This window comes from Cupressus sempervirens, chromosome 8 (genome assembly GCF_028749045.1).
Source record: "Cupressus sempervirens isolate cs-2001-9-10 chromosome 8, ASM2874904v1, whole genome shotgun sequence".
Taxonomy (NCBI): domain Eukaryota; kingdom Viridiplantae; phylum Streptophyta; class Pinopsida; order Cupressales; family Cupressaceae; genus Cupressus; species Cupressus sempervirens.
In genome coordinates this window covers 442,699,543-442,722,517 of record NC_143125.1, presented here as the reverse complement: position 1 = coordinate 442,722,517, position 22,975 = coordinate 442,699,543, and the positions used below count along the sequence as shown (strand labels likewise).

The following is a 22,975-nucleotide window of genomic DNA, read 5'->3' as shown; positions in this document are numbered from 1 at the left end:
CAAAATGCACAACCAACCCTAATTCACCAGTCTTCAAATTAAATATGGTTATCTCCATCTTCATCTCAGTCACCTTTCTCATCTGAATCACTAGAAACCCTAGTGGATGCACAATTCCCACTCTTCTTGCTCTTCCTGCTCATTCTCATTCTATTTCTAGAATATGCCTTTAATTTAGATTAATTTGTTTTTTATTGAAGGAAAATTTGTTTTGAAGGGACTAGAAACCCTTAACAAAACAAAACCAACTAGCTAGAAAGATCGAACACTAACCACCAGCTAAACAACAGCAAAACAAAACAGCAAAAAATGGGGGAACAATGCCCAAAAGTCCTTACAGATTTTTTACCAAACTGCCAACCTCTATTTGTTGTTTTTTATTGTGATATTTTGTGATGATCATACTAGAATTTTCAGGTCGTACCATCTTCTAGATATATGCACATTATTCCTAGTCTCATTACAAAATTTGTTTGATGTTTGTGGGGCCAATAGAGGTCATACCAATATGGGTTGAACATGCATATTGGAGGCTAATCAGTAAAAATAATGGCAACCTTCCCATATTACCTTACTTTTTGGCAATTTGGATTTCATCTACAGCCCTTCTATGTATTTAAAATGGTTAGTCTAGTCTAGTCAGGATTCGACATCTCATATAAGGTAATTCATCTACGAGATCCTCTTTATTTTTCAAAATATTACCTACCATGTTTGGCATGTATTAAAATCAAATGAACTAATATACAATTTAGGTGTTGAAACATTTCCAATTGCATATAATTTAATTTGGTGGATCGATCTATCACTTTTCTTATACTGTACTTCAATTGAATAGCTACCAATATCTTTCAATGTGATTCCATTGTCTTCAGCCTAGTCTCCATATGTTCTCACCTTGGCACACTAAAAACTTGGTAAGCGAAAAAAACAAGGGTTTAAGTGATAACAAATGTTTTTAATTCTTATGTGGATTTGAGCTAATACCTTGCCCCCCCCCCCCCAAACTTGAGCTCTATTGTTATAATATAACTAGGTTGTGGGAGTACAGTTCTGGTCGCATGAAGATTATTCCCAGGATCATGGAGGGAGTTTACAGCAAGGTTGAAGGCAAATAGGGGGTTTGCCAATGTATTTTTGACTAGAAAGGAAACGAGTTATTTTACTGGTGTAAAATGGAGTGACAGTAGAAAATATTTGTCCTTTGTGGGAAGGCAAGCATGACAAGAGAGCTGCAGTATATTTGGTGTGAGCATTGACAAGAAATAAATAAAATTTACACATACTCAAACATAAGGCAGTTAATGTGTTACCTTCACATTATCTGATCATCATCATATTGAAGTTGTACTTGAATTAGCCTTTGATGCTTTGTCAATTTGTGTGTAATTTTTAAGATCTTACTCAATTGTATGTCTCACTAAATCAATAAGCATGTTGAGAGGATCTACAATCTTAATCAGTGTGAATAAACTTAGGTCAAGACTTAAGTTTAAAATTAATTTATGAAAGCTAATCAAGAGATAGTGAGAACTTATATTAGAATCAAGGCAACAATTACAAAAATAGCTTTGTAGAAACTGCAAGAGAAATTTGTTAATGTTGCAGAGAAACTACAGGACTGTTCTTCCAGTTTGCAGGAAGAATTGTTGCTATAAAGCATCTGTTTTGGGCTTGTCACTTTTATTTGGCTCAGGTATCAGGGTTTTGGTGTAAGATGACATTAATTAAAAAGGTAGATAAAGGTACTGAATTTTTTCTTTAAATTTTAAATAATAAATTCTTAAGCATGTTAGAGAGACGGTAGTCAATTCTTGTTGGTCTAGTAAAAAAATTAATCCCTCTGCTCTTCTTCTTCTAATTGTTGGTGTGAATAAGGTCTTGTACCTTGCTAGTTCCTAGCAGCGTACTTCTTGACATGACTCAAATATTATGGTAAAAATAATGAGTCTGTTATTAAACAAAGATCATGAATGATCTATATATACGAGATACAAGAGAATGTGTCTATAACGAACAAGAGAGAGGAAATAGAAACATTCTTGTAGAGTGAAAGAAAGTTTCCATAACGAACAGGAGTTTATGAAAACATTACAAAAAGAGTGACCATTAGAAAAAGACCGAAATGAGAGAAAATAGAAACTATCTAATATTGTAATACCCTCTCTTAATGGTCAATCTATCATCAAAAAACAGAAATTTGCATGTCCTCAAAAAGCGTAAAAGGCAGCCTCGGGTTGATTAGAGAGGTCTGCATGTTCTACAATGTTGGCATGCTGCATGTTCTACAATGTTGGTATGTGGTAGCATTGACTGTGGTAAGACAAGTCTCAGTACCCAGAACAAGCGCCTCAAAGCGACAATACTCGAAGATCATCATCATTCTCTACTTCCAGATGTTGTAGTTCTTTCCATTAAATCATTGACTACCTTTCAGCATGAGATTAGTGAGAGATACCATTGCACATTTATCAATGAAAAAAGTGAAAATTTTGAGATGGCACAAACTTCAAGATAGATTGATGGAAGAGCCAGAAAATTTGAAGAGACACCTAGGTAAGAGCTCAAAAAACCCACAAAGAATCTGAAATTAGATTTTGATTCCACTGGCTTGAAAATTGAGGCACAAAAAGTGATGCACCCAGGAAAAACAAAGACCGGCCTATTGAAGTTGATGAAAGATCAACCTCACAACTCCCAAGAATCACCTGCATGCAACACCTATCACAGAAAGAGAGAAGCAAAAGCTATGGAAGCTGGAATTCCCAAATCCACAGACAAGACATTCTTGATGAGCAAAAAAGTTCTACAATGTTGGTATGTGGTAGCATTGACTGTGGTAAGACGAGTCTCAGTACCCAGAACAAGCACCTCAAAGCGACAATACTCGAAGATCATCATCATTCTCTGCTTCCAGGTGCTATAGTTCTTTCCATTAAATCGTTGACTACCTTCCAGCATGAGACTACTGAGAGATGCCATTGCACATTTATCAATGAAAAAATGTGAAAATTTTGAGATGGCACAAACTTCAAGACAGATTGATGGAAGAGCCAAAAAATTTGAAGAGCCACTTGGGTAAGAGCTCAAAAAACTCACAAAGAATCTAAAATTAGATTTTGATTCCACTGACTTGAAAATTGAGGCATAGAAAATGATGCACCCAAGAAAAACAAAGACCGGCCTATTGAAGTTGATGAAAGATCAACCTCACAACTCCCAAGAATCACCTACATGCAACACTTGTCACAGCAAAAGAGAAGCAAAAGCTATGAAGGCTAGAATTCCCAGATCCACAAATGAGACATTCTTGATGAGCAAAAAAGATATTGTTATCATCAAAAGTGAATCAATGTTTACAATGAGAGATCGTCCTTATAAAGGAGATTGAAACCCTAAAAAGATCTAACCTAGGTTGCATGATAATAAATAATAAAAGAATTAATTATTATATGCCTAAAGTTTAGCTTAAATAAAATAAAGATAATTAGAATATATCTAATTACTCTAACAACCCAGTTGAGACCTGCAAAAATCGACCAAGAATCTTAAAAAGTTTTTTAAACCAGCACAGAAAAAGAGAGTTTCGAAAGAAACCCTAGCCATTTTTAAAAAACCAAAAAAAGGCAGATTTGACTGTTAAAAAGTGGTGGAAAATGAAACTGCTAGACGAAAATCAGAAACAGAGGGTTTAAAACACCCTAGACTTTGCCCTTCGCAAAAGATGTGCAAAAAAAGTCAGCTCGAAAATGCCCAAAAAGAAGGCCATGAAATTGTAGAAAAGAATTGGACGCTAATGTTACAAATGTAAATGGCGGAAAATTTGAATAAATTAATCAGAGATCAAACTGATCTATATATACAAAGAGGAGAGTCGAATAGAATAGAAACATTCTATTCTAGACTATACTAAATATTAGAAACATTCTAATATTTACAGAGATATAATAAGATACAATAGTGAGCATTAAAAGGAAACATGAAGGTTATTTTAATACCCCCCCTTAATGCTCAATCTATTTACTACACCAATAGATCCCCTGAATTTAACAAACTTGTCAGGACCAAGGGGTTTAGTGAAAATATCTACTGATTGCTCTAAGGTAGGAACATAGCGTAACTGAATAGATCCATCTTCTACTAATTGTCGGATGTAATGGCAATGAAGCTCGATGTGCTTGGTTCGTTCATGAAACACTGGGTTCTTGGCAAGTTTGAGTACGCCCTAATTGTCTAAAAACAAAGAAGTCGGACCTACTTGAGGAATATGCATATCTGCAAGCATCTGCCGGAGCCAAACTGCTTCACAAGCTGCCTTGACAGCTCCTCTATATTCTGCTTCTGTAGAGGAGAGTGCATGTGCCTGTTGCTTCTTACTGGTCCAAGTAACTGCTGCAGATCCGATACTAAACACATAGCTAGAAGTAGATTTCCTATCATCAACTGAGCCGGCCCAATCGGAATCAGTGAATCCACTGAGCTGAGGAGTAGTACTCCTTGTGTAAAGAAGACCATAATCTGAAGTACCATGTACATAGCGTAACACACGTTTCGCTGCAATCCAATGATCAGTCTTGGGGTTTGTCATGAACCGTGAGATGTAGCTAACTGCAAAACTGAGATCAGGTCTAGTAGTAGTAAGGTAGATGAGACTACCTACTAGCTGCCTGAAGAGTGTTTCATCTACAGGAGGAGAAACAGATTGTGCGGACAATTTCAGACCAGTCTCCATAGGAGTGGAGGCAGATTTGCAATCCTGCATTCGAAACCTATCAAGCAAACTTCTGGCATACTTGGACTGAGACAAAAAAATGTTGTTGTCAGTCTGCCAAACCTCAATACCTAAACAATAATGAAGCAATCCGAGATTTGTCATATCAAAAGTTCTGCATAGATCCTGTTTGATTTCTGAAGTCAAATGTTCTGAATTTCCAGTAATGATCAAATCATCCACATAGACAACAAGAAAAAGAATATCATTACCAAAGTGTTTAATATACAGATTACTGTCTGACGGACTACGCTGAAATCCTTGAGTAACCAAGTAATGATCAATCTTTATGTACCAAGCCCTAGGGGCCTGTTTAAGATCATAGAGGGCCTTCTGGAGTCTACATACTTTGTGTTTTGAACCAGCAACCTTAAAACCTGGGGGCTGCGTCATGTAGACTTCTTCCTGTAATTCACCATTGAGAAAGGCGCTCTTCACATCCATCTGATGAACTTTCCAACCATATTGAGCTGCAATTGCAAGAAGAATGTGAATAGTGCTCATTTTGGCTGTCGGTGCAAATGTCTCCTCATAATCAATGCCTTCGCGCTGGGTGAATCCTCGAGCAACAAGTCTAGCTTTGTATTTGTCCAAGGTACCATCTGCATGGTACTTGACCTTATAGACCCATTTACAGCTAATGGGTTTCTTCCCAGGAGGAAGATCTGAAAGAACCCAAGTGTGGTTCTTTTGAAGACTCTGAAGCTCAGAATCCATTGCTTGTTCCCATTCTGGAATTCCTTTGGCCTCTGCATATATCTGGGGCTCAGGGATACTGTGGATGTTGGCCATAAGAGCTATATTAACTATGTTGTGCTGAAGGCTCTTATTTCTGGAGGTTCTACCCTCAATGAGTTCATCAGGACGAAGATCACTAAGCATTTGAGCCCACCATTTTGGCCGAAGAGTCGAGGAGCTAATATCAGATGCTGTCGGAATAGCTGGAGGAGAAGCAGGAACAGGAGTTGTATTATCTGGAAGTGACTGAGGTGGTGTATCAGTAGCATCAGATGACTCATATAAAATAGAAGAACCTAAGTCAGAGATTGTTGAAGACTGAATCTCGGAATGTGGTGGGGAGTCAGAGAGCGAAAATGGTCCAAATTCCTCATCAAACACAACATCACGACTGAAGATTAAACGATCAGTATTTACATCAATCAGTCTGTAGGCCTTATGTGTGTGACTGTATCCTATAAACATAAGTTTTTGGCTTTTGGAATCCAACTTAGTGCGTTTGGCATCAGGAATCCATACATATGCCAGAGAGCCAAAAACTTTCAAATGGTTGATCCTAGGTTTGCGACCAGACCAGGCTTCCTCAAGAGTCTTATGATTAACTGCAAGGGTGGGTGACCGGTTAAGAAGGTAGACAGCTGTGGATACTGCTTCTGCCCAATATTTTTTGGGAACATTTCTATGTTCTAGCATAGCCCTAGCCATTTCTGTGATGGTACGGTTTCGACGCTCTACAACACCATTTTGCTAAGGGGTGTGAGGTGTGGTGAACTGACGTCTAATGCCATGAGTAGTACAGAAGGCAGAGAAAGCAGAAGAACAGAATTCCCCCCCATTATCAGTCCTAAGAGTACGGATGGAGGAACCAGACTCTTTTTCTACTAGAGCTTTAAACTGCTGAAATACAAGAAAGGCATCTGATTTTTGCTTAAGAAAATATACCCACATTTTGCGACTGAAATCATCCACAAAGAGTAAAAAATACCTGTTCCCAGTAATAGAAGGAGTATTCATAGGACCACATACATCAGCATGGACTAGCTAGAGTACTCTGTATGCCCGCCATGTTTCACCATTCTTAAATGGTGTCCTATGTTGCTTCCTTGCTTGGCAAGCTCCGCAAACGCGATAGTTCTGGGTCTGAATATTAGGTAGGCCATGGACTAAATTATCTCGAGCAAGTTGTGCTAGATATTGAATGTTCAGATGACCGTATCGCTGATGCCAGAGACTGCTGAGAGCGGATGATTCGGCGATGAAGGCATGCTTAAGGGAATCGCCTGAATCTACAAGCCTATAAATACCATGATCCTCAAGACCGGAAGCAAGGGTAGTGCGAGAAGCACAATCAATAATCGAACACTTATTTCCACTGAAAACGACATCCAACTGAAGGGAGTGCTTTATAATCTGACTAACAGACAGAAGATTATGTTTCATGCCAGGAACATAACATACATTGAGAAACATGAGTTTTCTTCCTCCAGTCTGAATCTGAACATTGCCCTTGCCAACAATATTGTATTCTTCACCGCCTCCAAAGATTACTGAGTCAGAATAGGGAGTGAATTCAACAAACCAATCACGCCTATGAGTGAAATGTCGGGAGGCACCAGAATCGATGTACCAGGCAGAAGATTTCACATGATTTGCAGGTATGCTGGCCATAAAGGCATGGTAGATAGATTCTTTCTGCTCTGAGTGTTGGGTAGCATTGGCGTACTGTTTAATTGAGTCCGACTTCTGATGCTGCTGATACAGATGCTTATAATATGTGAATATTTCAAATGGCACAAACTTCGAGGTGAGAAAATGAAAGACCCAAAAAAGAGCTCGAAAAACTCAGAAATAAATTGTTGTCGGAATTCGGATCTGCTGGCTCGAAAATCGAGGCACAAAAAAACGAGGCACCCACAAAAATTTGATGAAGACCCATTTGAGATTTCAAAAAACCCACCAAGAATATGTGATCAAAAAAAATTTGGAGGTCAAAAAACTAGGGTTTCGAGCAAAAACCTAGTTGGCAGCTTCGAAGGTCAGATTTGCAGGAAAAATGGCAGATATAGGCAGATTTTAGAACAAGCGGATTTGAGATAGACGGATCCAGGCAGATAAGGGCGGATTGAACACATTTTCACTCACACAAAATGCCGAGTTGCAAAAAAACGGCGAGTTGCAGAAAAACGACAGTAGAAACCCACGATTTGTAGAAGATCAGACGTGAGCCAAAAAAACCTGCGATTTAAAAAACGTGAACTCGGGATTTGCAGAATGAATTTCAGATTTCTCAAAACAGAAACCCTAGATGGGTTGTAGAGAAAATGGCAGAAATAATTTCGAAATTTAGAGCAGATAATTTCGAAAGAAATTATAAACTATTCAAAACCATTTGAAACAATAGCTCTGATACCATGTTACAAATGTAAATGGCGGAAAATTTGAATAAATTAATTAGAGATCAAACTGATCTATATATACAAAGAGGAGAGTCGACTAGAATAGAAACATTCTATTCTAGACTATACTAAATATTAGAAACATTCTAATATTTACAGAGATATAATAAGATACAATAGTGAGCATTAAAAGGAAACATGAAAGTTATTTTAATAGCTAAATCCCTAGTCGAGTTTGGTGAACAAAAAGTATGCAAATTTTGAAAACACTCGGGCAAATATTTTGAAAATTTTCAACTAATAATTTCAAAGAGGCCAGGAATTTGCTCTGATACTATATTATGAAGTAGTTGGTAAATATTTGCTTGATATTAATAGAGACCGAGAGGTCAATATATACAAAAGAATAAAATGATGTTTCCTTAGGTAACGATCATAACGAATAGAAACATTCTATTCTAGCTAAAAGAAAGCTAAAGAACGCTAACAAATAACTACAGATTAACTAATATTAGAGACATTCTAATATTTACAATAGATTACAAATAGATAACCATTAAGGGAGGGTACTACGATAATAGATAAGCTTATAAATATTAGAATGTTTTTACTATTAGATAGTCGGCAATTATCTGTTAGCATTCTTTTAGCTAGAATAGAATGTTTTTATTCTTTACGATCATTTCCTAAGAAAACATCATTTTATTTTTTTGTATATATTGACCTCTCGGTCTCTATTAATATCAAAAAAATATTTACCAATTAAAGCATGTCCCCATGCGGCTGCTTAGCTTATTTTTGCTAGCAGCAGCTGCTCATTGTTTTGTGGCACAATTTGTGGAGCTTGTGGCCCCATGGATCAAAATATTAGTTGCATAATTTTAAGCAGTGTTCTCAAAATTATTTTGAAATCAATTTTTAATCATTTCTCTTGCAAATAATTCTGAAAACTAAAATATTGGCAAATAAATAGGGGATGAAAAATGCAATGAAGACGTGTTGCTTTTTTCAATAAGCAGTCACTACTTATTTCCAGCCCCCCTCTTTTCCCACAACTTATTTTCATTTGCTAAAGAATAGCCGCTCCACAAAAGTAGGAAAAGATTCTAAATTTTCCTTTTCCTAAAATTTTTATTTTGCATGGGAACACATTACTGCTTAAAATTAAGCTCAAAATTGATTTAAGTGGCAGCATGTGGACATGGTGTTACTTTGTAATATCAAATTTACTTAGGTACTAGGTGTCCTAGAAGTTTTCATTGTCCAGATAAGAACTTATTATATCTTATCTTTATTAATTTTATTTAATTCTAGTTACTTAGATCATTTAGTATTTGACTGAGATAGTTGTTTCATCACATATGAATAAATGAATGAATGATTTTAATGACGTCCATGGGACCAGCAAAATGCGCTAAGCAGATTTCATATTTCTTTCCATTTCCAATCTTTTGATATGGATCTTAACCAAGAAATCCATCGTTTGTTTGATCTTGTCAACTTCAAATAAACTATGCATGTTGTCTGCCTTTTGGATGAAATCATAGTAAGTTATGAAGTTGTCATAAGTTGTGCACTCAGAGAGAAAATGTCATTCTATTTCAATAGCTCCCGTCTGACAAAACATGCATATCCTCTCCTCCCAAGCCTCTCTAGGCCTCTTCCATCTGCCCGTCTCACACCAGAGGTGATGGGATCTAGCCCTCAATTGAACCAATGACAACCTTGCCTTACCTTTAATAGTAGCCCCAAGGTACACTTTCTCGCCATGATCCCTAGTTGGGTTGAATTCTTTAATGTAATAAACCTTTTTTCTGCCAATGTTATTATTCCACATGGCCCTTTGAAACTTCCCTCTAACAAACTTTTTTATGCCCGCCTTATTGTTCGGACAATCTTGCACCTTAATGTTCCATTTATCCATCCATTTAATGTTTTGCTTCATCCAAGTTTTCTTCCTACAGTTAAGAGCTTCTTCTTTCACAATTTTCGGCCACTGCTGGTCATGCATATTTTTGTCCTTTTTAAGTAGCTAAGTAACCCAATTATCACTGAAGCCTCTAATGGAAAAGCGTCAGCTTCTGACAAATAATTTCATAGGGAACGGAAGATTTGTCTTCGAGATTGCTTGTGATTAAGTGTTTTTGAATTCTCTCTATTTCATAATCTTCGTCTAATCCTTGTCTAAGATTAAGACGAATGCCATAATCCTTGTCTAATCCTATCCCTCAACCTTCTCTTTATAGGTAAGGCATCTCATTGTATGATACATATCCAATCAATCAATCAATCTTGCATTGTTGAAGAAACCTATTCTTGAATTTTGCTTCTTGCGGAAGTTGGTTTAGCGGCTGATCTTGCGGGTGTTGAGTCATCATAAATTCCTCCACTATTAGGGGTTCTTTTTGTCTTATCAGTCCATTCCACATGTTGAGACTGCTAGATAACTTCGTATTAGAACTGTCACAAAAAAGATTTTTGTGGATGTGGTTGTTCTCTAGAGTAAATTATATATAGATGAAATATCTCATGTTATCAAACTCTCTCACAAAAGAAAAGTAGTTTGAACATTTTACAGACTACTATAAGTATAAATCCTCCTAGGAATGGATTGTTCCGTCTCCGTTATACATCTATGAATATTTTAGAGCTAGTTCTTTTGGTTGCAGTCAATAAAAGGAAGAGCATTAAGCTTATCCCTGAAAAAGAAAGACAATTATCTAGTCATAAATTTGAATTCTATCACTCCCTTGTATGTGTAAGGGATATAATTCTTGCTCAAGTGCTGACCAATGAAGTGAATAAACTTCTTCCTAAATTGATCTCTGGGACTCGGACTATGTTTTTTGAAGGTAGATATATTCTAGGTAACTTGTTAACCAGTTCAGAAGAAATGCATTGAACAAGAAGCTCTAGCGAACACTGTGTATGGCCTTGTGTGAATTCCTACAATACAATTGAATTGGACTTATAGCAACTATGCATAGGACTTTAGGGCTCGTTGAGAAATTTACTGGAATGGCCATGTTCTTGTTCGAAAATGACTCTTCAAATCAGGCCAGCCATTCACAGAAAAATTCCCCTTGCATAATATTTTCTCTCCATAATTGCTCTAGAAGCTCTTCCTTGTCTACCAGACTGTGCTCATGGTCTTCCCATCAGAAAGAATGTTCTACAAAATAATGGCTCAAGTTTGGAAGTCTTCTTTGTAATGATACATCAATTTTTCCTTAACTCCAACGAAATATTGAGGAACTGAATAAAATGAATAGAAATTTTTAATCAGGCCTCACAGTTTAGACAGCAGTTCAGATGTCTTCTCTGATCAGATGGTGATTGGATGTCAATAGCTTCCTCAAATTATGGATCAATCAACAAAATACAACTGGTTAGAGACAGATAAAATTGTTACAGGTCTACATATTCCCTTTACTTTCTCTCCCTCTGAAAGATATGTAGCAATGGGTAATTGAGAAAATCAACAAACAAGATATTAAGTGAGCGGCAAGGGCATCTAATCCAATTTATCGCTCTTCTGGTTGGCCATTCAGAAATTGTCAGATTGAAAACATTCATAAGACCATTAAGAGACTTTATGTGGTCTGATTGGACACGTGATAAGAAAAATGGTGGCATAAGTTTAATGTAACCATAACTTATAGGATCTTAACTCCACTACAGCTAATGCAAGCACAAAGGAAACAAGACCATAAGTGTAGCATTAGATTAGAAAGCACGCATTGAACAAGGAAAAAAGGTGCACTGGATTTCATTCATTACAAACATCTACAAAACAACATGAATATTTTATACTCTTTAACTTCTCTTCTCTATTTGAAATAACAATACACCATTCCAGACTTACATTTATCTTGTTTAGAACGAAATTTTGATTGTCTAATTCAAACTTTGCACTCTTCACTTCTGTGAGATTTAAGATTGTTCTAGGGGAAAGAATCGTGCATAATGCATTTCCTTCAAAGAGCAGTCAATCAACACCATTGCGCGCATTTTCTTCTCTTCTGTCTTGTCGTTTGCACTGCTACTAATATATCTATTGGACTGCAGCACATCCTCATCCAAAAAGGTCAAAGCTTAGACTTGAGACTAGAAGAACAACGTATCATCAAATATCTGTCAGGTGTTTGTTCTATAGCAGCCTAAACACCTAATATTTACAAGTTTTGTGTTCCTAAATAAATCTTTACTTGATAAACTAATTGTTTATATTAGCTTGTGTAACCCAGATTTGTTTGATTAACTTGCAAATGACTTATCTAATTATTCTAGTAAACATTGCATCTGGTGGTTTTCAAACAGTGTACTTCAGTATGAGACTGCAAATACCCTGGATACAAGGTGCAGATTGCCTGAAGCAATGCTTCCAATGATCCAGAAGCTAGTATAGGAGTCCAATGAGCTGCTACAGGTGTTATTTTAGCTATTACAGATGCTGCAGGTGTTCTCTAAGGCTGCAGGCTTGACTGTAGCAGTACTCCAGTGTTCTTATTTGGTCATAAACACTTTGGAATTCCTCTTCTATCTTTGGCATGTATGGGCAGCAGTCTCTCTCCTCCAAACATGATGGCGAGATTTTTATGTTAGATTAGCAGTTTCTTCATTTACCTGTGCAAGCTGAATGGGTTTTCATTGTTGGCAAACAGTTTGTGAGCAGTTACATCGACAGGCATTGCCTTTTTGGCAGCCATACATATTCCTGGGGGGCACCTTGAAGAGGTTGCTGTTGTCATTTCGAAGATAACCACTAATCTTCCTTGGTTTATCAACGCAGAGGTTTACGGATTAATCAGCCTTTACTTCACCTGCAAATGCTGGTCTACTAGTCCAACATTGTGATCGGCATTAACTTCATCTAAAAAGAGACTCCTCAATTAATGTACCAGGTTGAATTCTCAATTAATGGACACAAAAAGGAATTAAGAATTAATCAAATATAGCAACAACACAAGCTTGATGTATCTGAGCATCCTGGTAAAAGAAGACCATGTGTCGCTTTTTAAGGTATACATACAGCCACAATATTGGTGTTATCTTTCCTTTTGGAACAATTTTATTAGCTGTGTAACACCTTCATATTAGAATTATATGGGAAATCTGTCTATTTTGGATGGGAAACGTGATTGTGCAATTTGCTGAGATAAAAAGTCATATATTTTTTAAGGATGGTGGGTAGTTATTGAAAGTGAGGTGTTACCATGCATTTTAATTAAAGTTCTGCATTAATATATTTAGATTGGGCAGTTAAAAATGTTAAAAAACAAAGGCATCAATATATATTTTCTCTATTTTGCTGGGTGTGTCATTGGAGCCATTCTTCCGCTCATGATTCTTATAGCCACATGAAGATTTAAGTGAATAAGACAATTAAAATCATTTTAAATGGTTGTCAGTTGGCGTTGCATAAATGGAGAAAAGAAAAGACTAAGAGCTGTTGTTAACTGTTTTAAAGCTTGCAACATATTAAGAAGATATATTTAGGATGCCATGCATTTGGAAGAACATTTCCTTATGGTGTTTCTATCAGAGGAGTCAATGCCTGATTTTGACACATACTGCATTGAAAAACTTAAGGCTGGGCATGCAAAAAAAATAAGACACGCATATTTCTAGAGCTGTACATTCTTACTTCCTCTTGCTGGGCATTTATCTTGGCAATGCAGCAGCATGTGCAGTGGTATTTGACTATTCAGCTTGATTGTGAAAAAGACAAAAGAGCGAGGACTAAAGATATATGGTGAGTGCACAGAACAAATATTATGAGTAGCTTTCATGTTTATAATGATTGCTAGGCAGAACCATAAAAGAGGTCTGAGATATTCTTTTGAGATAGGAGTCTGTTTTTGAAGCGGTTTTGTATGTAGTTTCAAGTGGGATACGATTATGAAGTTACACACAATATTGGGGAGCTAGCTGATAAAAGTGAAGCGTTGTGTGATGATGCAAAAGAACTCATGGCTGCATGAAAGAAGATATATCTAGACAATGACACAGGTATCCAAAATGATCGTGTAAGTGGATACTATTGAGTGTGTGGAACGGAATAATAGACAGGCAGCTGCATAAAAGATAGAAGTGCAAGTCAACTATATTTTTTGATACATACATATTCTTGAGATGTGTATGTTGTTGATTCAGCAATATGTTGAAGGCTAAGTTGGCGATTGGGGTGCGGGTGCAGGTCAGCGAGTTTTTAGGGGGAAGTTTTGGATGTGTTTGAATGCACGCACGAGCGCGCGCGTGCACACACACACATATATATACATAGATATACACTCAAAGAAATACAAGAAATATATACTAAATTAAATCGTTTGATAGAACGATGCTTCATCATTGATCAAGGTATCTGAGAGTTCACAAATATTCATATTGAAATAACTAATAACTTAATAAATCATATCATGTACAACTACGTTCACAATTCAAATGCAAATCAGAAAATCATTACAATTACAGAATTAAAATTTAGTTCATGATTAAATGTTCATCAATCAAGAGTCAAGATTCACTAATCCAAATCAGAATTAAAAAAGTTACTTGGCACATGTTTTAATGTGCTTTAAGTTGTTTTTTCATCCAAAAAAGTGTCAGTTTTTAATGCCATCCCCATGAAGGCGTTTGGAAGCTCACGGATGCCCTGTGCATGCTCACAGGAAGCACATCCTGGGCATCGGGATGTGCATCCCAATGCCCAAGATGTGCTTCCTGTGAGTGTCCACAAGGCATCCGTGAATGCATCTGCATCCGCTTCCAAAACCAGGCTAGGGTACTACGAATCAGCAACTAAGGTTGAAGGGGTTAAAGTGAAGTGCTGAGTATGTCATGAAAGGTGTTATGTGTTTCAGTGTCATTGAGTTGGTGCTATCAAACTGGGCTTGGTGCCTCAACAGAGTGGAATTGGTGCTTCAATGTTATGAGTTGGTGCTTCGAAGAGGGTTGGTGCCTCAGCTGACTAGAGTTGGTGCTACAATGTTCAGAGTTGGTGCTTCAAAGATGGTGCTCTCTGGAAGTTGGTGCTCACTTTTGTAATTTGGGCTGGTGCCATTTCTACTAATAAAAGCTATTGCGTGGCATGGCTTTATGCCCGAAAGGACTTCCACAAGAAATCTGGTGTATGTGTCTTTATGGTTGCTCTCATTGTGTTTACGTGATCTTATGCAATAAAAAGTTTAGAAGTCAATATAGTTAATGAAAACAGGAGATCTGCAAAGCTTAGCATTGAGCAAGCTTTTTCCCTCAAGGAAAAAAAACAGCAATCGAAAAATCAACATGTTAGAAATGAATAATTTAATTAAAATGTGTGTGGAGACCAGCAGGGCAACTAGAGGACCATGAAGAAACCATTCCAAACAAATATCAACCAAAAGAGAAGATCCTTGAGTTAGTGGCACAGAAAAAAGATTCCAAATTGCATTAAAGCGAGAACAAGATTGAGAAATAAAGAGTCACACCCTAAACCCGTGTAATCCAAATCCTTCAAGTGGACCCCCTAACTCCATAGACCCAAAAAGCAAGAAACTGATTCAGATTTTGATGACACCCCTACATTCCTTACGTTTTAGTACCTGTGATGTCCCCTCTTTGACATTAAACCAAGACTAGACCCTCCAAATTGATTTGGCAATTCCCTTTCAGGTTTACAATTGAGCCTCATCAAATTAAATTTGCACATTAAATATTACAAAGTAAATAAATACTTATGGTACAAAATGTAAAGTTCAATCAGTGATTTAGTATTGAGGAATAAAAATGAGTATTGATTGTAGCATTCAAGGAAGTCACCATCACATCGGACCAAGTACAACTTTTGATTGAAATTGCAACTTCATGAAACAGAAGGAATCGGTGGAATTAGAAGACCAATTCAAGGGGTGAAAAAAATCACTGTAGTTAAAGCCAGACACTTCCAAAAGGGGTTAAATAATTTTATGGAATGAAGATATAATGAAGTTTATTAATCAAGAGGATTTTGAAGAGTGATGATTCTTGAAGATTTCAATCTATTTGAGAGAGACCAAGTGAGAACAAGAGAAAAATTTAAAACTAATTTATTATCTTATTTCTACTCCTTGTTGGAGCATGGAACTTCAGTTAATTTAACTTGAGGATGAAAACCCTCTATGTCTAGAATTTGAGGACATAAACTAACAAATCCATGGAGTGATTTCACACAGAAATCATCCTTGTGCTAACTTGGCCATTGTACTGACTTGACTGATTTTCAAGTAGAAATTGATTAAGATTTCGAGTTAATAACATTTATTGTTCATCAACAAATCTGATCACTATTTCTGAAGACGGTTTATGCTGAGCATGGCCATGGCATTCTAAGGAACAGTTAATTTAGATCACATGCATTTGGCTAATCCTTCCAACGTCCTTATGAAGACTTGCGGCTCTCTATTAAAGAGATAACAATTTATGTTTAACATTCAATGAAGCTGTTTAACATCCATTGACATCTGAATTTTGTGAACAGCTTGAAAATGACAGAATATTAAAATATTTCCCTTGGGATACTACAGTGCCTTGAAGCACAAATCCATATAGATTATCCACAAGCCAGCTTCTTCAAATGTGCATATGTGTATAAAAGATATGTCACTTCAATCAGCATGTTAAATGTTGACTGAATGGCTTTATCGATAAACTCTATCTACAATATGAACAAATGAAACACTGGACTTGATAAGGATGCATCACTTGTCAGCAATAATGCTATATATTAGCTTTGTTAATTATTTAGTCTAGATATAATATTTTCTTTAAATAAACACACACATATACACATCCATACCCTTATACTACGAGAAAATAGTGTGACAGTTTCTGCACTCATACGCAAGCATTTGTATCCTGTTAATAATTAGTCATAGTTAAGTAGTAGGTTACCAGTTACCACTTAGGTTTATGTGACCCTTTCTGTCTAGTTCAATAAATTCTTTCTAGTTTGGTTACTTTCTGGCTACGTATTAAACATTACAGGATAGATGAGTGAAAATTACTCGGTGTTCTTCCTTATGTTCATGAGCATGCCCATGACCGTGATCATGTCCATGAGACTCCCATGGATGTCGCATTCCCTACAGTGAATCAATTTCAAACTTCAACAATAAAAATCAAATTTTGAAAATCAAGGAGGCAATCAAGAATGCTTAAAGCTGATGTAAATAGTCTGCCATAATGCATACCAAGAGGACCGGACCATCCTCCTTTGCTCTGTATAAAACCCAAAACCTACAAAACAAAGATATAAAACAAGAAAACAGGATTACAAACTCTCTAGTTGGCACACATATGACAAATATACATATCTTTACTAATTTCCTTTTAAATTTGTAAAATGATAGATCAGTTCTAGCATGTGTAACACTGTGACACACACACAAGTTTAAAGATAAGGCCGTGTAGAGAGAGCCTTTTTTGTATATTCATGTCAAAAATTAACCAAGAAGCCAACAGGGTTTCATATTCATCATTATTTGAGGCAAATCCTGCTGGTGCCAATAAAAAATTATGGATACAAGCTCTGGCATCAAACCATTTTCATTCACAAGGACCTGAAGCATAATCCCACTAAAAAATTCACCCCTCTCTCCTTTGGCTAAGAAATACAATGCAGGGAAAAGCTCTGGCATCAAACCATTCTCATTCAAAAGGTCCTGAAGCATGATTCCACTAAAAAATTCACCCCACTCCACTTTAGCTAAGAGATACAACGCAGGGAATACCCAGCACCGCGACGGTAAATTGTGAGCCTTTCAACTGGGAGGTCTTGGGTTTGAGTCTACTCAAGCCCCATGTTGATATCGGCTTCTGCCTATTACTAGTTAAAAAAAGATACAACGTGAATATGGTTTCTGCCTTCTTCCATGATAAAGTTTAATTAACCTCTGACCCTGCCATTTGGTTGTATGCTAGGCCCGATTTATTCTTAAGTTAGGGATGTCCAAACCCAAGGGGTACAAAATTCAAATAATATACATACTGTGTAAAGAGTTAAAAAATTCGCTCTATTCCCACAATATATGTCTGATACACCAGATTTATCACGCCACCTTTGCGATGACTTTTCCCAACCCTCCTTTTCGACTCCGAGAAAACCTAAACATCTTCTCCTATCAGTAGAGACCGACATTGGAATATAATAAGGCTCAGCTGGATCTATTCCTGAAACTCACATTCGTTTTTGCCGTTCACAATTGGAACTTAGGCGAACCTCGTTAAGAATAATGGCGCTAACCAATTTCCAGATATAAATTCAATCGAACTAAAACAATGAAAAAATTAATGTAATTGCAACACGGCAAATAACCTATTCCATTCTATAAGATAAGATTCCACTCTATAAGATAAGAACTATCCTAATGACGAATGCAGAAAGAAAGTGGTGTGATTTAAGATTTTAATCCTACTTTTAAAGATCTTGGAAAACACGGGATAGCATGAATCATTTGAGAAAGATATATCTTGGATCCTAAGATTGGACGTTTCATTTCAACACTATATGCAGCAGAAGCGTCAAAGATCAGGAAGAGAGAGAATTATGAGAAATGTATCATCAATTTCGCGTCCTTTAACAGGTTTTGATGATATTCCTGATTTAAAGATTCAACATTTGAACAATCGTTCAGATATTCAGACAGCCGCAAATTCATTTGTCAATTTCGGGATTATCTGTTCCAAAGAAAAGGGCAAGCAAAAGAGAAAAGAATGGGGAAAACGCAAGGAAACGAGAGAATGAGCAAGGTTACCACATGACCGCGCACATGAACTTGCCAGTCCTCGCATGCCATTTCTTGGGAGGGTGCATTGTGAACCCATTGTGGGTGATTCCATGACCTTCGTGCCCTGCCATTCTCTGTCTGCTCCTCTTCAAGCGTCCTCCAATAGGCCAGGCCAATCGCTCGCGATGTCTATAATTCTATTTCTTTTTCGCCGTCATTACATCATTGAAAATTCCCTACGATTTATCATTGAAAAGAAAATCAAGTTACCCATCTATGTTACATAAATATATGGTAAATAAATGGTTTAGGATTCAATATTACTATAGAATTCAGCAAGTTAGGAAAGACAAGCGTCTAAGTTCGTGTGGATGGCATATGTGAATTTGAGCTTTGCTTATCATCCTCGTGGTAGATATTATTTTAGTAGGAAGTACATATGTGAATGGTAAATATTCGTGTTGAGGCATGATATGTTTTGTTAATTTTAGGATTTAGGTTTTTAATTGAATTGGAGGTTATTGTATTTGTCGCAGGCTATATTATTGCAATCAGTGGTTCTTAACTAGTTATTAAACTTTTTTATGTCTAACCTAGAAGTAAGTATTTTTCATTTTAATTTTAACTTTTAATTTTTTAATGTTTATTTATGAAATTTTTTATTTTTAAAATTTAAAAATTTATTTTACTTGAATTTCATTGGCTTATAAATTTACGTCTTATAGGAGCAATTTTGAGACCCGATATTTTAGAATGTAAAAATATTTTGTTATGTAAAACTATTAAACCAATAAAATGTTACTATATCGTACAGTTGTTTTAATAACATATTTATCTTTTATAATAACTTGTGATTATATTTTATGAATAATATTTTATATAATATTTTTTTAGTTTAAATAAAATATTAATACTTTACGATACAACTTAATTGGTTATAATAGTACAATGACATTTATATTTATTTATAAATTATTTTTAATTATACATTTTTTATTAAAAATATTATTTTTCTAAATTAAAAATTATATTTTTAAATGTAAAAGTATAATTTTAAAAAAAATTAAAATTAATCAAATTTTATAATATTAATTAAATATTAGAAGAATTTAGTGATATCTAAAAGAATATGGCAACCAGAGCGAAAAGTAGAAAAACGAAAAATGAGAAGATGTATCACTCAAAAGTAGTTAGTCAATGCATGCCCTAAAAAATGGGGGTTTTCGAAATTAAGCCTAGAGCCTCCACCAGCAAATAGATCAAATCATCATACATGTAGAAGCACATGGGCACAGGAATCTTCGGGCGAATTACTTCAAGCGAGCTCATCTTATGCTATAAAGACCTCTAGCCATTTCTCCACATTAACTAGTTTATAGGACAGTGAGGCAAATGATGTTCTGGTTCAATGCCCTAATCGAAGAGCCATTTCTCATCCTTATATGATCCTAGGCAAAGATTTTTCATTGATACATTCAACATTCAGCCTAGATAAGCAGATCTATGTCTTTAATTTAACAAAATATGCAAGTTGCAACCTTAATCCTATTTATACGCAGCAGATCGGTTTCGTCATTAAACCATCTATAGATCAGTCAATCCAAATTCAAGAATCTATAGCTCCGAACTCCTCGAGTATCTACATTCCTCCCTAGCGTAGGTTGCCTCTCTCTTATCCCAATCTTCACCCAACTTCTTTAACCCCTCAGCCCCTCAGTGACGTTCCAACAGAACAAGAAGACAAGGTCCTTATTATTAGCAATCAAGATAGTGAAGATTGTTGGCAGAAATGTTAGGAGGTCGGTCTATTCACTTTTTTCAATGGCCTTAAAGCAAAGCTACATAATCTAATCGACTGGTTGAAGGACTATTGCGGCTACCAGGAAAGTATTTCTCATTATACTGATAGATTGGCCTTCATACACTATAGTGAGGAGGATGTGAAAAAAGATTTTCTTTTTTATTTTGATTATTTTTATAGGGGTCATGCGGTTAAATTTTTTGATTGGACACCAAATTGTAATGAAAATAATTTTATTTTTTTAATTCCAACATGGTTTTCCATAAACCCTATTCCTCTGGAGTTAAACCAAATAGGTATTATTAAAAGGATAGGACGATCAATGGGAGAATTGATCAAATTAGATGCTTCCTCTGAGTGATGTAACAACATAAAACTTGTAATCAAATGTAGAGCAAACAAGATGAAGCTTAAACCAATCAAAATCATTACTAATAGATCTACATACAAATTGAACTTTCAGAGATATGAGGGCAAAATCACAAAGATAATCAGACTTGATGATGAGTAGAAGTTCTCCTTCAGAACATTGCAAACGACATCAAATCTCAATATATCCCATTCCATGATCAAAATAAGGCACCTAAGTATGATGCAAAAGGAATATGAAGTTAAGGGAGTTGTCTTAAAGAGCATAAAAGATATACCAGGCAAAACAAGAGAAGAAAAGCCAAATAAGGCTAAAGCATAAAATGATAATACTCCTACATTCCAAAATAATGAAAATCAGTAGGAAAGAACTATAACAATATAGGAGAATAATAGAGGGAGTCCTCAATCAGAAATGGCTAAAAAAACATACAAGAGCAAAGAAAAGTTGCATTCTCTAGAACTGATGGAGTAGGATAATCACATCTTCAGCTTGAAAAAGTCTCCCAAATTAGATAAGAGGGCAAAAGTATAGATTATAATTGTTTATAGTAAAAAAACATAAAAGGAAAGAAAAGAAAGTCAAAGGAAGGAAAGATGCAACAAAGTTAGATAGTGATCAGAAGAATTCTTCATAAACAAATCTAGTGGGTAATAAGAGTTCAACTTTTCCACATAGAAATATTGATACATGGAACAATCATTCCTATTTGAAGAAGTTTTAGCAAATGAAAAGAGTAAATACATTGAACACCATACAAAGGTACAAAGGTAGCAGTTAGAAGAACCCTCTCTAGTGAACTCGACATTAGAAAAGAAGACTCTAAAGTGACTAACCAAATTTTGGCAAACTCCCTCCCCAAAGAGAAAGTACTCTGAAGACAAGATCAAAACCAGTATATCAAAAGAAAACAAGTCTGAAGATATCCTAGTGCAAGACTTCCAGGATTTTTTAAATAAGGAATTGGAGGAAAATGAAGACTTTAGAAGTTTTAAAAGAGGAGGAAAAGGAAAACATAGAAAGGCTCTCAGAGGAACTGATCCGAGTATTTGACTTCGAAAATGAAGATAATTGTAGTACATCACAAAAAGAAGAACTTTTGTGGCAAGTACTACAGCTAGGAGGAGATAATTATATATTTGAAGATCTCAGAAGGGACCTATTATCTTTTGAAGAAGAAAATAAGTCAAGCAAAAACACTATGACAGCTAGAAGGTCATATGAGGTTGAGGATAGAATCACCTTGGAACACTAATGCATAACATAACAGATACTACAAGAGTTGGGTGATGTAGAAAAGGAGGTCAAGGGGTATAATCAATCTGACACAATTAAAATTTGTAGTACATCACAAAAAGAAGAACTTTTGTGGCAAGTACTACAACTGGGAGGAGATAATTATACGTTTGAAGATCTCAGAAGGGACCTATTATCTTTTGAAGAAGAAAATAAGTCAAGCAAAAACACTATGATAGCCAAAAGGTCATATCAAGTTGAGGATAGAATCACCTTGGAACACCAATGCATAACATAATAGATACTGCAAGAGTTGGGTGATGAAGAAAAGGAGGTCAAGGGGTATAATCAGTCTGACACAGTTAAAAGTGTACAAGAGAATCTGGAACAGTTGGGCATAATAAAGAATCGAGAAGGGGTTAAATCCCCTAATTATGGTAAGATGAAATCCAAAAGAGGAAGAAAATCACTCAAGGAACTCAGAGAAGCAGATGGTAAGGCCCGAGAGCAGCAAATAATCAACTAGCTTTTTAACATAGGGAAGTGGAAGATCCTTCCCAAGGATTCATGAGGATCACAACATGGAATGCTAGGGGTTTAAACGCCCCTAGCAAAAAAAGAACACTAAAACTAAATATAAAACCATTTGAATATGAAATTATTTTATTATAGGAAACTAATCTAAATAAGACAGAAGAAATTAAATTAGGAAAAAAGTTAAGTAATTGGAGTATTACTATGCAAGAATTTGTAGGTGCATCTGAGGGATTAGGTCTCATTTGGAATCATAGGAAAGTAACCTATCAAACAATAACTGGATTAGTGCTATAGTCAAAAGCTTGAAATCAAATCTCAAGTTTATTCTAATTAACATTTATGGCCCAACCAGTAATATAGAGAACAAATCCGTATGGG

The 22,975-nt window shown here is 35.9% G+C and overlaps 1 protein-coding gene across 1 annotated transcript in view; it reads right to left on the bottom strand.

Annotated features, from left to right (window-relative positions):
• The window catches only part of LOC149543116 (NADH dehydrogenase ubiquinone 1 beta subcomplex subunit), a 31,014-nt gene extending 11,952 nt beyond the window's left edge, over positions 1-19,062 (bottom strand). The window contains exons 1-4 of the mRNA XM_089798022.1: positions 18,978-19,062; positions 18,681-18,889; positions 17,118-17,163; positions 16,932-17,009 (exon numbers count right to left, since the gene is read on the bottom strand). Of these exons, the coding sequence (XP_089654148.1) occupies positions 16,932-17,009; positions 17,118-17,163; positions 18,681-18,784 (228 nt within the window). The 5' untranslated portion in view covers positions 18,785-18,889; positions 18,978-19,062. The remainder of the gene's footprint in view (positions 1-16,931; positions 17,010-17,117; positions 17,164-18,680; positions 18,890-18,977) is intronic.
• Positions 19,063-22,975: the final 3,913 nt, after the last annotated feature.